The 14,525-nt window shown below is 49.9% G+C and overlaps 1 protein-coding gene across 3 annotated transcripts in view; it reads left to right on the top strand.

The window, feature by feature from the left end:
• The first annotated feature begins 4,818 nt into the window (after positions 1-4,818).
• FAM20A (FAM20A golgi associated secretory pathway pseudokinase) overlaps positions 4,819-14,525 on the top strand; it is a 55,152-nt gene continuing 45,445 nt past the window's right edge. The window contains exon 1 of one of the 3 annotated variants that reach the window (XM_081804601.1): positions 4,819-4,904. In XM_081804601.1, coding sequence (XP_081660727.1) covers positions 4,819-4,904 — 86 coding nt within the window. Of the gene's footprint in view, positions 4,905-4,990; positions 5,940-14,525 lie in introns of those variants that run through there. The other 2 variants (XM_081804599.1, XM_081804600.1) reach the window with 2 other exon arrangements.

Consider the following 14,525-nt stretch of genomic DNA (forward strand, 5'->3'; position numbering starts at 1 on the left):
ATGGGTATTAAAGAGGGCACGTTCTGCATGGAGCACTGGGTGTTATGCACAAACAATGAATCATGGAACATGGAACACTACATCTAAAACTAATGATGTAATGTATGGGGATTAACATAACAATAAAAAAACTAAAAAAAAAAAGAAAAAGTGGTAAAGTTATTTTTTTTAGAGCTGAATGGGGCCTCAGAGATCATTCATTTCTGTGTTTCATGTTTCAGATGAGAAAACCGAGGCCAGAGAAGGTAATTCAGTTTCCCAAAGGAAATGTACTAATAAGCAAAGACATGACATTTATAGCAAGATCACATTACATACCCACCATTTGGCATCCGGGTTGCCTGTTTCTTTTCTCCAACAACAATAGCCAAGATAGATCATGTTGGGCCAAACACCCTCTCTCTAGAAGTTCCCTCATGACCTTATGACACAAATTGGATGGCCAACACTGCACCGTGGATCCTAGCTAGGTCATTTGGAATCAAATCTATGACTGTTATCATTAGCACTATCCTCTCAACCAATGTTTCCCCAACTTCAGTGTCTACCAGAATTGGACTTCAGGGTGCACAGAAACTTATAAGCTGTTAAAAATCAGCTTATCAAAATTGCACATTCCTGGGCCTACTTCCAAAGATTCTGATTCACTAGATCTAGCGTGTGACCCTGAGAATTTGCATTTTTGTAAACACCCCAGGTGATTCTGATGCATAGGCTGCACTGGGAGACATGTCTGGCCTAGACTGAAGCCTTATGTCTTGGTCATGAAAAGAAAGTTCTGTTCTTTCTAGCTCAGAACAGAAGAAGAGACTGGGTATGACACCAAAGCATTTCTTAATCTCACTGGATTCGGGATCCACCATTCACAGTAATCGAGCTGCCTTCCTCCTCTTTCAGGGATAGCTGAGACAGCTAGAAGTTAACAGTAACACAGCCCTCACACATCTGTATGGTAACAACAACTCTTAAAGACACAGATAACTACAGTTAGCACAGAGTTTATTATATGTCTCTTACCTATTGCCCTTTCAATAGGTCCATTAAGATTCCTAAAACTTAGATATTCCAATTAAATATAACAGCTAACATTTATCTAGGGCCAGATTTTATAAGTCCAGATTTTTACTTTAAATACACTTCGTAATCATCTCCCCATACACGAACACACCTAGACCCACATACACAAACAGCACTGATCCCATAGGAATGTGTTCATTCTCAGCTGGATGCCTTGCTATGCACGAGATCCTATAGAAGCAGGAAAAAGAAGAAAGCGTGCTGGCCCTGTACTCAAGAGTTAGAGTCCAGCATGGAAAACCAACCACACAAACAAGAAACAACCAGCTGTGTTTTAAGCAACATGCAGACGTGTGCAAGATAAAAACAGAGTATAACCTTCACAGATTAAGGAACCCTTATGTTTAAATATTGACTCTGTTGTTCTTATGGTTTAATTCCTGGAAGTAAAGAGCTTGATGTTTAGCTAGACTGAAAGGAAACACAAGTGCTCTTTGCGTTTGATCCCTTAATGCATGCAGAGGCACGGATTCCCTGATCTGGCCAGCATACTGCCTCAGACTTTTTCTCTATTGTCTTGTAGGTATGGACAGATCTCTTTTCTCTAATAATCATAAAAGATGCTTGAAAGCAGGAGCCATGTCTGATACTTCTTCTGTGTCTCCTACAGGGCCTGAAACTATGTCATTTTAATGTCACCCATAGTGAAGCCCCTTCCATGTTCGCTTTTTGTGATACCCTACAGTTTCAGAGACAGCCTGAGATCCCTGCCCTCAAAGATTTCCCCGCATTCACTGAGCTCATACTTCTCCTGCAAGTGATAGGCCCTGTCCTCAGAGCTTCGGGCCCAGAGATAAGTAACACTCTCCCCTCTGCACTTGACTGAGGAAGACAGACATGAGTACTGTGTTAGTGTCTAGAGCTCCTGTCACAAAGGATCACAAACTGGGGGTTTAAAAAACAGGAGTGCATTGTCTCATGGTTCTGGAGGCCACAAGTCTGAGATCAAGATGTTGACGGGGATAATCTCTACCAAGCACTCTGAGGAAGAATCAGCTGCTTGTCTCTTACCTAGTTTCTGGTGGTTTGCTGGCCATGTCTAGGGTTCCTTGGCTTGTAGAAGCATGATTCTGATCTCTGCCCTCATCTTCACATGGAGATCCCCTGATGTGCGTAGCTCCGTGTCCAAATTTCCCTTCTTTATAGGGACACCAGTTATATTGGATTAAGGGGCCACTCTGTTCCAGTATGACCTCATCTTAACTACCGACATCTGCAATGACCCTATTTCCACATAAGATCACATTCTGAGGTATTAAGGGTTAGGATTTCAACATATAAATTGGCAGGGGTGGGGTGGGGGGTATAACTCAATCTCTAACTCATACAAACAGCTAAACACAACCTGGTCAATGCTTTAATCGGAGTGTATGCAAAAAGCTATGTGGGTAGATGAAAGCACACGGCACTGAGCTTAACAGGCATGAAGAAAAGCATCTGAGAAAGTGGGACAAGGGGCCAAAGCTTGGGCAGACAATAGACATTCTCCAGGTGGGGAAAGCAAAAGAGCTTTTGAATAAAGGCATGTCTACCAGAGCATGAAGCACTTGGGGAACTGCAAAAAGTATTATGGGGTGAAACCTGAAGGGCATAGGAGAGCTGAGAGATGAAGCAGGAAGGGGAGACAGACGCCAAACCATGAAGAGCCACATCACAGTGAGTAGCCTAATCCAGACGCTGTGAGAAGCCATGTGGGATTTTCAATAGGACATCATGGTTGTACCTGCATGCTAGAGAGCTCACTCTGGCAAAAGTTTTGATTCTATCATCACACAGGTGGACACTGCAATAGGGCCATACTGGAAGCTGAGAGACCAGTTAGGAGCCTATTTGCAAGAGTCTAAGCAAGAAATGAGGAGACCCTGACTGTATTCAAGACCCGTGGGAACGGAAAGGCGGGGAAGGATTTACAATGGGAGGCTTGACCCAGAATGTCAGGCTCTGGTAAACATCAGTTGGGGATAACTTGGATGTGGATTGAAGGGATGTAGATGAGGAAGCCAGGGGCCAAGATGGGGAGAGTGAGAGCAGGAGCAGAAGGGCAAAGCCCATTTCTGAGAGGCGGAAGAGGACGTTGAGGACACCTGCATCTGACTGGCCAATCCTGCCCCGAGGATATCCCCTCTCCCACCCCAACTGCATTCACACTTAACATCTGACTTCCACGGGGAGTTTTGCCCTTGACCTTGATAGGGCAGGGGAAACGTGCTTAGACAATCTCTAATCAAGTTAGAAATACTGTTCCCTGAACTGATGCCAGACAAGAGTCTACTAAGGGAACATGACCCCATGAGTAGGGGAGAACTGGAGTCGTAGGGTGGGGAATGGCCTCATGCCCATGTGCTTTGCCAACCCAGAAAAATGCACACCAACTTGCCACAGAGTGCAGATGTGGCCCCGGTCAGTGCCTGATTTCTTCATCCCCTGGCCATGATGCCTAACCGGATGCATCAGGAGTTGCAACGTTTCTCAGAAACTGGGGACCAGTTAAAAGTTCATTCCGGATAAAACGAAGGAGATCATTCAACAAGACCGACAAATGCCCACCACCATACCCAGCAGAGGGAAGCAAGGTGGCAAGAGTATCATCTTGGGATTTCTCACTTTTAGGCCGTGATGTGCTCCTGAAAGTAGTCCCTGTCCGACATCCTCCTTTCCCATATTTTATCACTCTTGTCCCGCTCATAAATAGTATCTAACCTAACCCAGTGTGCCACAGGAACCGAGAAGTCATCATATTTCTAGCAAACACATGTAGCATACTTACTTTACCACGTGCTGGGGGCTGTTCCAAGCACACAATAACCCTACTGGGTAGGTCCTATTATTATCTTCAGTTATAGATGAGGGGATGGCAAAGAGCACAAGAATCTCCCGCTGGACCACAGGGGAAAAAAACTCTGATCTGAACCCACAAGCCCAAGTGTGTCTGAGGATTCCTGACTCCAGCAAGGGAAGGAGGCGGTTAAAGAGTAGGATTAACATACATGGGAAGCTTCCATGTCTGGACAGGCAGCTCATGGCAAAGATGCATTTTCCTGAACGTTCAGCACAGTGGGGCTGCCTCTCTGGTCAGACTTGCACTTCAATCCCGCCCTCCCCCACTAAATAGAGGAGCCAGGAATCCTGGCCTGCCCCCTCCCCTCCCTCTTCCTCAAAAGGGAAATGAGGTGGGGGAGTATAAATTACTTCACAAGCTATCAGGAGAACGTCTAACATGTGTCCTCCAGTGATTCATTTGGGTGGACCACTTTCACACCAAGCTAAATGCAAAAGTTCAGAGTGGGGTCATCGGGCGGCCCCTCCCTCCTTGAGTCCAGGAGAAATTTCCTCTTTGTAAAGGGCAGGCACAGTTGGAATCAAACCCCATCCAAACAGGAAATCGCCAAGATTCTAGGTAAAATTGGTGCCTTATTTTTAAAGAACAAACTTTTTTATTCCTTAAGTGGGTGTTTCCTGAGTGCCTACTAGCTGCCAGGCACGGGACATGCAGTTGTTGTGGACCTAGTGTGTGCCCTGGGGGAAGATAGGAAGAGGGAAAAGACAACATACACACGCACACACACACACACACACACCTGACAAATCTTAAAGAAAGACTTTCGGGGGACTGTCTTTTTTCTGAAAAAGGAAAATGAAAATAAAATGTTGCGCGCGCGCGCACACACACACACCCCGAGTCCCCGAAAGTGCCCGGACTGAGCCCCGAGCAGGGACAGTGGGAGGCCTGGGGCGAGGGGGATGGGCGCGAGAGGCGGCTGGGTGACAAGGTGCAAGGGCAGAGCCCGCAGAGGCACCGGGAGTTGGCGGGCGAGCTTGCGCCAGAGGTAGGTGCCAGCTGCGAGGGGGCGGAGGGGCGGGCGCGGGGCCAGGCGGGGGAGGCCCGGCGTCACCTCTGCCTCTAGGAGTCGGGCGCGCAGACGAGCTCGCCCCGAGCAGCCGGGGGCGCGGGCGTCCCCGCCACCCGCAGACGGAGCCGCGGGGAACAGTCGCCGCAGCCCGCCCAGCGACAGCATCCTCTGGAGAGACGCCCCAGGCTCCGCAGCCGCCTTCCTCCGCCCGGAGGCAAGCGCCGCCGCCCGCATCCCGCGCTCCCGCTCGCGGTCGCCCCCAGCCCCGCCGCCCTTCCGCCCGCGGGGGGCAGCAGGCACCCGCGCCCCTCCCCCCACCGGCCTCACCCCGGCCCTTCCCTGCCGCGGGCTCCCGGGCGGACGGCGCGGGGAGAGAAGGTGCCGCAGACAGGGGCCCGGAGGCACCATCCCCTGGTCTCCACTCCGCGACGAGTAGGGACGCCCGCCAGCACCGCGAGCCCCCGCGCCGCGGGTCCCCAAGTTCAGGGGCGACACCCCTCCAAGGGGAGGGGGGGCGATCCCGCGCGGTGAGCACCCCGGCCCCGTCGACCCCGGCCGGCCCTCGGCGCCCAGCGCCCGCCCCGGGTCCCCGGAGACGCCCGCGCGCCCCGGCGGGGCCATGCCGGGGCTGCGCCGGGACCGCCTGCTGACCCTGCTGCTGCTGGGCGCGCTGCTCTCCGCCGACCTCTACTTCCACCTCTGGCCCCAGGTGCGGCGCCAGCTGCGGCCCCGGGAGCACCCGCGGGGCTGCCCGTGCGCCCGCCGCGCCTCGTCCCCCGCGCCGGACTCCGCCGCCGCCTCCCCGGCCCCCCGCGCGGCCGCGCGCAACTTTTCCCGAGCCGGGCCCGGGACTGAGCGGCACGGCGGCCGCGGCTCCAAGCTGCAGGCCCTCTTCGCCCACCCGCTGTACCGCGTCCCGGAGGAGCCGCCGCTCCTCGGGCCCGAGGACTCGCTCCTGGCCAGCCAGGAGGCGCTGCGGTACTACCGGAGGAAGGTGGCCCGCTGGAACAGGTGAGGACCCCGGGCGCCAGGCGCCCACCGCGCGCGCTCCGCCCCGCCGCCCCCGGCCGCCGCCCCCGCCCGGCGCGGCGGGTGTTCCCTGCCGGGACCCCACCAGCTGTGGGCGGACGGCAGAGTTCCGCCGCGAGTGCATCTCAGTGGGAGAAAAAGTTTCTGTGCTTCAGCGGCACAGCGAAGAAAGGCTCTCAGCCTCTCTCGCCTTGAGCTTTGTTCACTCCGGAGCCCCACTTCTGTCCCCTGGGCCCTTGTCCCCCTCTTTCTCCTTGTCCTGATGTGGGAAGCCGCTGCAGGACTTGGGTGTTCCAGAATAGGTTCCCAAATAGAGCGACTCCGGAGCTGCTTCGCATTCCGCACTTAGCTTTAGACCTGGGCGCCTTCCAGAAAGCAATGTTACTCCCTGAAAACTCAGCTCATTCTCTTAACTTATTCCTCTCCCCAGGTCAGAGATCACAAGAGGTCAGCTGGGGCAGAAAGTAAACGGTTTAGTTCCCTGACCTGGTCACCGACCTGTTCTATTTAAAACGTGGCTTGTCCCCTCTGGCTAGTGCTCTAACTTGAAGGTGGTTTTAGCATTGGGGTAATTTGGGCTGACTTGGATCTGTGGCTTGATGCTTTCACAGAGGAGATAAAAATCTGCCTGGGAATTTTTAAAAATCCAAAGCAAAATGTTGGGGGTGGGGAGCCCAAACCTATTTAGGATTCAATTAGAAGATGTATTTGTTAAAAGGGCGGGAAGGGGGGTGGTTTGGAGAGGGAGAAATAGTCAATACTGAGATCCCCAGCTAATGACAGAGACCTTCACATGAGCTAGAACTCTGTTTTGAAGTACAGACTTGTCTAAATATCACTCACATCTAGAGTTCATTTTTGCACCACACCCATTACTTTTCTTAATACAAGAGATTTCAAAGTGAGATGTCATCGGAGGGTTTTATAGTCCCTGCAGAGGATGGGTAGGCCATAAATCTCGGTAGAAGCTCAGTGCTAGCCCAATTTAACTGTTTGCTCATTATTCTGTAGTGCTAAGACCGGCTGTGGCTTGAGGGAGGGAGGGAGGGAGGGAGGACGTTCAGAAAGCAGAAAGGGACGAAATGGAGAGCTATTGGCTGAAATCGCTGTGGTGAATTTTGATTGCAGCTCTGTGGCTGATGACTTTATATTAGAAAGGAGGTGGTTCTCCATTTCACTGTTAATTGTGTGTAATAAAAAGGCAGTTTGAGATTGCTTCTCAGACACTGTCATGTTCAACATTACCTTGATTTCATCAATAATGCAGGCATCGGGATCAATGGACTAGGAAATTTTACCCTTAGAAAAATTGTCTACACATCTGTAGAAGATTCGAGAATGAGGGGACTGTGAGCAAAGTTGCTTGCTTTTGTAATCGTAGATCAGCATTCATGTATTCATATTTCTGTGACCTTGCACTTTATGTTCCTTCGGATTTTGAAGGAAAGTCCAGGGGAATATTTTGGCAGAAAAGCAAAAAATCTTTCTCACCAACGTGTCCCACAACCGATTTTGAGCTTGATCTCCACACCATCATGTGTCACAAAAACACATTTCCTGGCCAGAAATGATTTTGGTCATTTAACAGAGGATCGACCAATGGGGGCTGCTGACCTTGCTGTATTCGGAGCTAACAGGGTAGTTTTGTGTGGTTGGTTGAGTGTGACAGTTGTGATATTTATTTTCCTCTTCCTTTTAATACCTTGAGATCTCAAGTGAGGTCTGTGGGCTGTAACAGGAGAGGAAGCTGCACTCTCGAGGGTTGAAACTTGACCTCAGACACAGAGAACACCTACCGTCCCCCAGCCTGTATGGTAAACATCAGTGGGATGATACTAATAAGCCTATGTGCTATTACTTATGTCAGGTTAAAAATGGAACGTGGAAGACTCAGTAGCCAGTGTGAATTTGAATCACGCTCAGAGTTCTGTTGTCAGAGAGAGTCATTCATTACCTGAAGCCAGCTAGTGCCCTGACGAATACGAAGCACATGGGAGTGTTGAGGAAGCCCGCACACCTGCTGTTATGGGCTTCTGTGGCTACTCTGGGCCAGGGAAGGCTCCAGAGTTCTGTGCAAGCAAATAATTAGAACAGACAGCAAAGGAAGAAACAGTGAATGACCTTACAAATTGTGTATCTATTGCACGGACAAGCCTCCTTGTTTGCAGCCACAACCCAGCCAATATTTAAAAACTAGAGATTTATAGACCTATATGGATGCCACCATGCCAATAATTCCCTAACATTAACTGCTATCCAAAATAATTGTAGCAGCAAGCCATCTGCCACACCAGGAGAGTTTCAGGTAGTGAGATAAGCCAAAGCCAAATCAGCATTCTTCACCCCTTGCCCGGAAGAGACCATTAGCCTGAGTAATTTTTTTTTTTTAACCACCACGCTAATAAGTGATGGTATGAAGTTGGAAGTTATCTTTCTACAACGTGAGCTCATTACCAATAAAAGGTAGGTAATGACCTGTTTTTTCCCCCCAGCACATTCCTTTTTGATTTTAGTGGAAGATGGAGCTTATACATCATTTTGAATGTTTTAGGTTTTCAATCAATCTTTGTTAATTTGATGTCAATATTTGGTGAAGTTGAAGTGCAAAGGATATATCGTGTGCTGCGTGGACTCCCTCGTGCTATCTGAAGCTCAGGCATTCTGCAAACTTCCTCAACCCACTGTTTTTCCCTCCTGTCCTCTCCTTCCTCCCTCAAAATGTAACTAAGTGTGGCACAATCCAAGTTAAAAATGCAATCATGGAAAGTGTTTCTGTCAGGTCGTTGGTCGCTGATCACAGCGAGCGAGCCAATGCCAGGCTCCATCAGGCATGATGACGGATTTGGCACCTGTCTTGAATAGTGAAAAGCAGAGAGAGGGCAAGGAGCAAGGGGATGTAGTCTGCACAACTTCAAGGCCATAAACCAACCAGCCAGATGACGCCTTCTCCTTTTTCAAAGTAACAGCGGAAGGCAGGGCTTACCTGGCACACAGGTAGCTGCTCACCTTGTTGCTATCTACCTCCTAGAGGCTGGGCTTCCTAGGTTTGTGGGCTGGGTTTCTTCTCTGCCCACAAGCTGCCCAAGCCAGACAACATCTGTCCTTTGACATGTCAGAAGTGGCCAGCTTGGCCTGGCCCTTTGCCCACATAGCTTTGGTTGGCTCCTCTGTAACCCTCTAGTCTTCGCAGGCAAGGTCAAACAGGGTCATCCCCCCTGGTGTCGAAATTCCAGCAGCCACCACGCAAATCCAAGTTCCCTACTCTCTGCTTTTCCTTTTTGATGTTCCCTCAGGTATCGGGAAGGTTGTATTTTCCTACAATTACAACATCAGCATTTCTCAGAAGCGTGGATGTGTGTATCTGTGTTTTTCCCACCAGCCCAGAGACAGGAAGCACCTGTCTTTCCTTCTCCTCCTACCTACTTGCTGTCACTGAAAGCAAGCCTAGCCCCGAGTTTCCCTTTGAAAATCACAGCAAAGAGCCTGGGCAGCTTTTCAAAGATGACAGTTGTTTAAGGGGAGTAAATTGGCTCAAGTTTTTCCAGGGAAGCTTTGAGAAGATCCAGCAGGCGAGGCAGATAGAGGAGGGGGGGCAGGGTGGGGGAGGGGAGGGGAGAAGGAGCCAGGAGAGATGAAAAAGAAGTCAGCTGGAAATGAGAACTGTCTGGTCTAGGGGGTTTTGAAGGCAACGCTTCTTCCCACCATGGCATCTGGGAATGAAAAATACATTCTCTTTATTCTCACCCCCTCTGTCTCTCCCCTCACTTGCACCTCTTTGTCTCCTTCTTGCTGGTCTCCAGCCGGCCCCAGACCATGTGGAGCATGCATTGATCCGGAGCAGGCGGTTCAACTCGCCAAGCAGCTAAATGTCCAGATTCTTCCTTCTGGATGGTGGCCACTTGCCTTTCTCCCAGAGTCACCAGGCCCTCGGCCCCTTGTCTGATTCTTCTGCCAGTGATGCCAGGCTAAGAAAGGAAATGGCTTCCTTCGGTCCGCAAATGGACCTCGACCAGACCTGTGTGTGGTTAGCAGAGGGAGTAGGAATCTTGACTTCCATTTCTCTTTTCCAATTAGAGCTTTGCTTGACTGATTTGGGAAGAGCTCTTATCTTAGCAGTTTCTGCATCCCTGGGCTTGTAGCTGGAGGAAATCTCTCCTGCCTTCTCAGGGCCACAAACTCCAAACAGATGGTTTCTGAGAGGGTTGATCCAGAGGCCATTTTCGGGTCCCTTCTCCCTCATTCCAGAGCCCGGTCTTTGCTGCCATTACTGCAGCAAAGATTGAAATCAGGGAGGATCTCAGGGGTGTTCGTCCAAGGAGAACAGGCATTTCCTATGTCCAAGTATATCAAAATCAAGTCCCTCGGCCAAGCACCAGAGGACGTCAGTCAGCTGTTCCCTTGTTCCCAACCCCCAACACTCTCCTTTCACCACGTGAAGTTCTCATCAATCCTGGGAACTCAACTGGCTAATTATTTGCATGCAAACCCCCTACCTGAAACATGCTTGGTCTGGCCCAGGTACGTCACATAAACTTGCTAACTTGGGCTTTACAGTTTCCTTAGAAGGAGGTGCATACGGTGGACAAAATCCAAGATGGCCCCATTAGATTCCCAGCTCTGGTGTACACACACATTCTCCTCATTATTCAACCAAATGCTAATCTAGTTCCTGCTCTAAAGGGATTTTATGAATGCAATTAAAGTCCCAGATGAGTTGACCTTGAGATAGATTATCCAGGTGTGCCTGACCTAATCACAGGAGCCCTTTAAAAGGAGGGAGTTTGGGAGCACCTGGGTGGCTCAGTCAGTTGAGTGTTTGACTCAGGTCATGATCTCAAGGTCCTGGGATGGAGCCGCATCGGGCTCCATGCTCAGCGGGGAGTCTGCTTGAGGATTTTCTCTCCCTTTCCCTCTGCCCCTCCCCTCACTGGTGCACACTCTCTCTCTCTCAAATAAATAAATAAATCTTTAAAAAAGAAAAAAAAAAACCAGGGGGTTTTCTCCAGCTGATGGAAGAAAAGGAAGTCAGGGATTCAAAGTATGATACGGATCTGATGGACCATTGCCGACTTGAAGGTGGAGGGGACCACGTGGCAAGGGACACTTAGGACTTAAGATTGGCCCTCAGGCGATGGCCAGCAGGGAATCAGGGCCATCAGTCCCACAACCACAAGGAAATCAATTCTGCCAACAGCAGAAGCAGATTTTCCCCCCAGAGCCTCCAGACAAGAACTCGACCTCGTCGACAGCTGAACATCAGCCTTGCAAAGCCTGCGCAGAGAACACAGCTGACCTCTAACTCTGCGAGCTGACGGACAGGCGCGACTTTAAGCCGGGAGGTCTGTTGTAGTTTGTTACACAGCAATAGCAAACAAATACAGTACTGCTCTTGGTTTCCTTTCGTAGAAGAAACTGGGGACAAGAAGGTTGCATAACTTGCTTTCCAAAGTCAGGCAGCCAGCAAACCACAGGCAGGCTTTGGACCCAGAGGGTCTGGCTCTGGGATGCGTGCCTAACCATCAGCATCTCCGCTGTGCATCCTTTGATGTCCACAGGCCCTCGCTTTCCCTCTTCTGGAAAGGCTTTTCCGACTGCCTCAACCCACTCTGGTCCCTCCCTGACTATACGGTTCCCCCCCATATAACACCATATTATTTTTTTATGACAGGGCCCCATCCAGCTTCAGGGCGGCTGTCTGGAACTTCCCGTGAGAATGAATAGCCCTTCGCTCCCGGCATGAAAAGCCCCCGGCTTGCACGTGGTCTCGCTAATACATCTGTTTCATGGTTTCTCATGGGGGTGGGGGGCGCCCAGGGGGAGCCAGTGGAGCAAATAATTGGGAACAGACAACATCAGGATTTGGGGGCTGTTAGTAAATGGCCTGTTACGTCATATGAAAAAAGCTTCAAACCAAAACAACGCCAACCATAAAATCACCCCACCTATAACTTCCAACTCCTCCCTGTAAAGTTCTAAGACAAAACCACCCTACAGAGACATCCTAAAATTTGGATCTGGGGTGGGTATTCTCTTTATTGCAATAGCCTAAATAAAGTCAATTTAAAAAAAAAAAAAAAAGCCCTGAAGCAGAGTTGAGAAGGTGTCAGGTGCCAGGAGGAGGGAACTTCCTTAGTTTCCTGTCCTCTCTGAAGAAGAGCAGCCAAGAAGTGTTGCATGAAAGCACGTGGGAAGCACGGAGACCCCCACTTAGCCAAAGCAATCCCTGCGCTGCCCCTTGGCAGAGGCTGACCTGTGTTTTTCTTGTGATTATTCATTAAGCAGGAGGCTGACAAGAGCCTGTGGGTTCCGCTGAAGGAGGCTTGCATGTGGCCGAAAGCCGAGGGGGGATGCCATTCTCAATAGCTGCCACTTGAGTGGAACAGAAGTTACCAGGCAAAGGAGCATCTGTGAGCCTGTTGTTAGAGGCTCACACAGATATATGCCTAATGGAAGCCACAGCGAGGAGAAAACAACAACAACAAAAACGCTTCCCTCTTTTTGTGCCCTGTCACTTGGCAGAATGTCCTAGGGTTAAATGTGAAATCAGGACAGACTGAGTTTGAGAGCCGGAAAGATGCTGGCATCCAGGACTTCGGAGGCCAAGCACGGGGGGCAGCCAGTAGAATTTGGCTTGGGCAAGAGGCAAAGTTAAGAGTCAGAAAAGGTCTAATTTATTGGATCCCCTAGTAACAAACCAGTTCCATTTGGGAAGCCGCAGGGAATAGAGAAGAGGGGATAAGCAGCCAAGAACGTGTAATAAAATTCAGCAAAATATGGAGAGTAAAAGAAACTTAAGGAGCGTTGGCGCGTGGCCCATGGACCAAGAAGCTGGGCTGTTAAAAAAAAAAAAAAAAAAAGCTGGCTGTGGGAGAGGTGGAATTTTAGAAAACTTGGAAGAGGTTGGGGGCTTAGAGAAGATCTCTGCTGGCAAAAGCAAATCAGCGGTGTCTGGCCCTGGGAAGTCAAAGCCAGCACGCAGATAGCAAACCTGCTGTCAATCCCTGGGCAAGCTTCGTGGGTCGGAGGGAAATATGTCTGATGATGCTGCCAAAAAGGGGAGTCTAGATGCGGGGACAAATGGTCTTTCCTGGCCAATTCAAGTGTCCCACGGGTATCCGTTTCATCAGTTCAAATGGGAGTTTTCTATTTCTGACTCATTTTCTTCCGTGGCTGAACAGTTGCAAATTCTGTAGGAATCGTGTATTTGTCTGCACTTAACAGCTCAGCTCGTGTTTTTCGCTCTGAATTAAGAATGATGCACAACCAGGAGCCGCTTTTTTATGCATTCTGTGCCCCTCTGAGCAGTCAGAGACGCTAGAGAAAGACCAACCACAATCAAATCAAGCCCCTTATTAAGTACTGTTCCATTGCAGGGGATTTTTAACGGGGTCTTTGGACCCCACTGAGTTCAAGTGAGGAGGTCTGTTTCCCTTACATTTTATGCCAAGTTTGCATTCTGTGCATATGTTTATTTCCCTAAGAAATAGTTTAAGATTTTTGAAAAGTGTACTGGTTTCAAGTGACAGAGACCCAACTCAAAGTAATGCAAGCTGGAAAAGGAAATGTAGAGACTCCAGTAACCAAAACTGAGCAGGGGCAGGTGTCCTTTGTCTCCCTAGTTTGAATCCCCTCCTGCCGCTTCGTGTCCCAACAGTCCTAGGACTGGAGAGAAAAGGGTTTCTCCGATTTCCAAAAAGAAAGATTCTGAGGAGAGATGCTGATTGGCCGGGTCTGAGAAAACAGCCGGGCTGTAGAGAGCTATGATTGGCCCACCTTTGAGGCGGCTGCCCACCCTTCAACCAATCACTGGCGTCAGGGAGGCGGAGCCTTGGAAACTCTACTTTCAGCCAGGTGGCTCAGTGTGCGGGAGAGCAATCCCCGAAAGTGACACTGGGTGGGCAGGGGTCCTGGAGGAACAGTCCTGACCAGTGATGCTGGAAAGTTTCTCAGCTTAAGCGCAAGGCACTTTCTGACTCCTGTAGACACTGTTCTGGAGTTTTAATTAAGGTTTTTTGGTTTTTTTAAAAAAAGATTTTATTTATTTGACAGAGAGGGACAGCGAGAGAGGCAACACAAGCAGGGGGAGTGAGAGAGGGAGAAGCAGGCTTCCCGCTGAGCAGGGAGCCCGATGCGGGGCTCCATCCCAGGACCCTGGGATCATGACCTGAGCCGAGGCAGACGCTTAACGACTGAGCCACCCAGTCTCCCCATAATTAAGGCTTTTTAAAACCAAATTCGGGGGTGCCTGGGTGGCTCAGTCGGTCAAACAACTGCCTTTGGCTCAGGTCGTGATCCCAGGGTCCTGGGACGGAGACCCACCTCCGGCACCCTGCTCAGGGGGGAGTCTGCTTCTCCCTCTCGCTCTGCTCCTCACCCCCCTACCCCAGCTCGTGTGTGCTCTCTTGCGCTCTGCTCTCTCTCACTCAAATAAATAAATCTTAAAAAATAAAAATATAAAAATAAAACCAAATTCATTTATAACAAATTCCTAACGTGCAGACTTTTTATACCAACCATTAAAATCCTCCCAAGAAGCTAGGCATCTTTATGTGCTTGGGCTTAAATCAA

The sequence above is a fragment of the Leptonychotes weddellii genome, chromosome 15 (assembly GCF_054177405.1).
Source record: "Leptonychotes weddellii isolate Sample4059 chromosome 15, ASM5417740v2, whole genome shotgun sequence".
Lineage (NCBI taxonomy): Eukaryota > Metazoa > Chordata > Mammalia > Carnivora > Phocidae > Leptonychotes > Leptonychotes weddellii.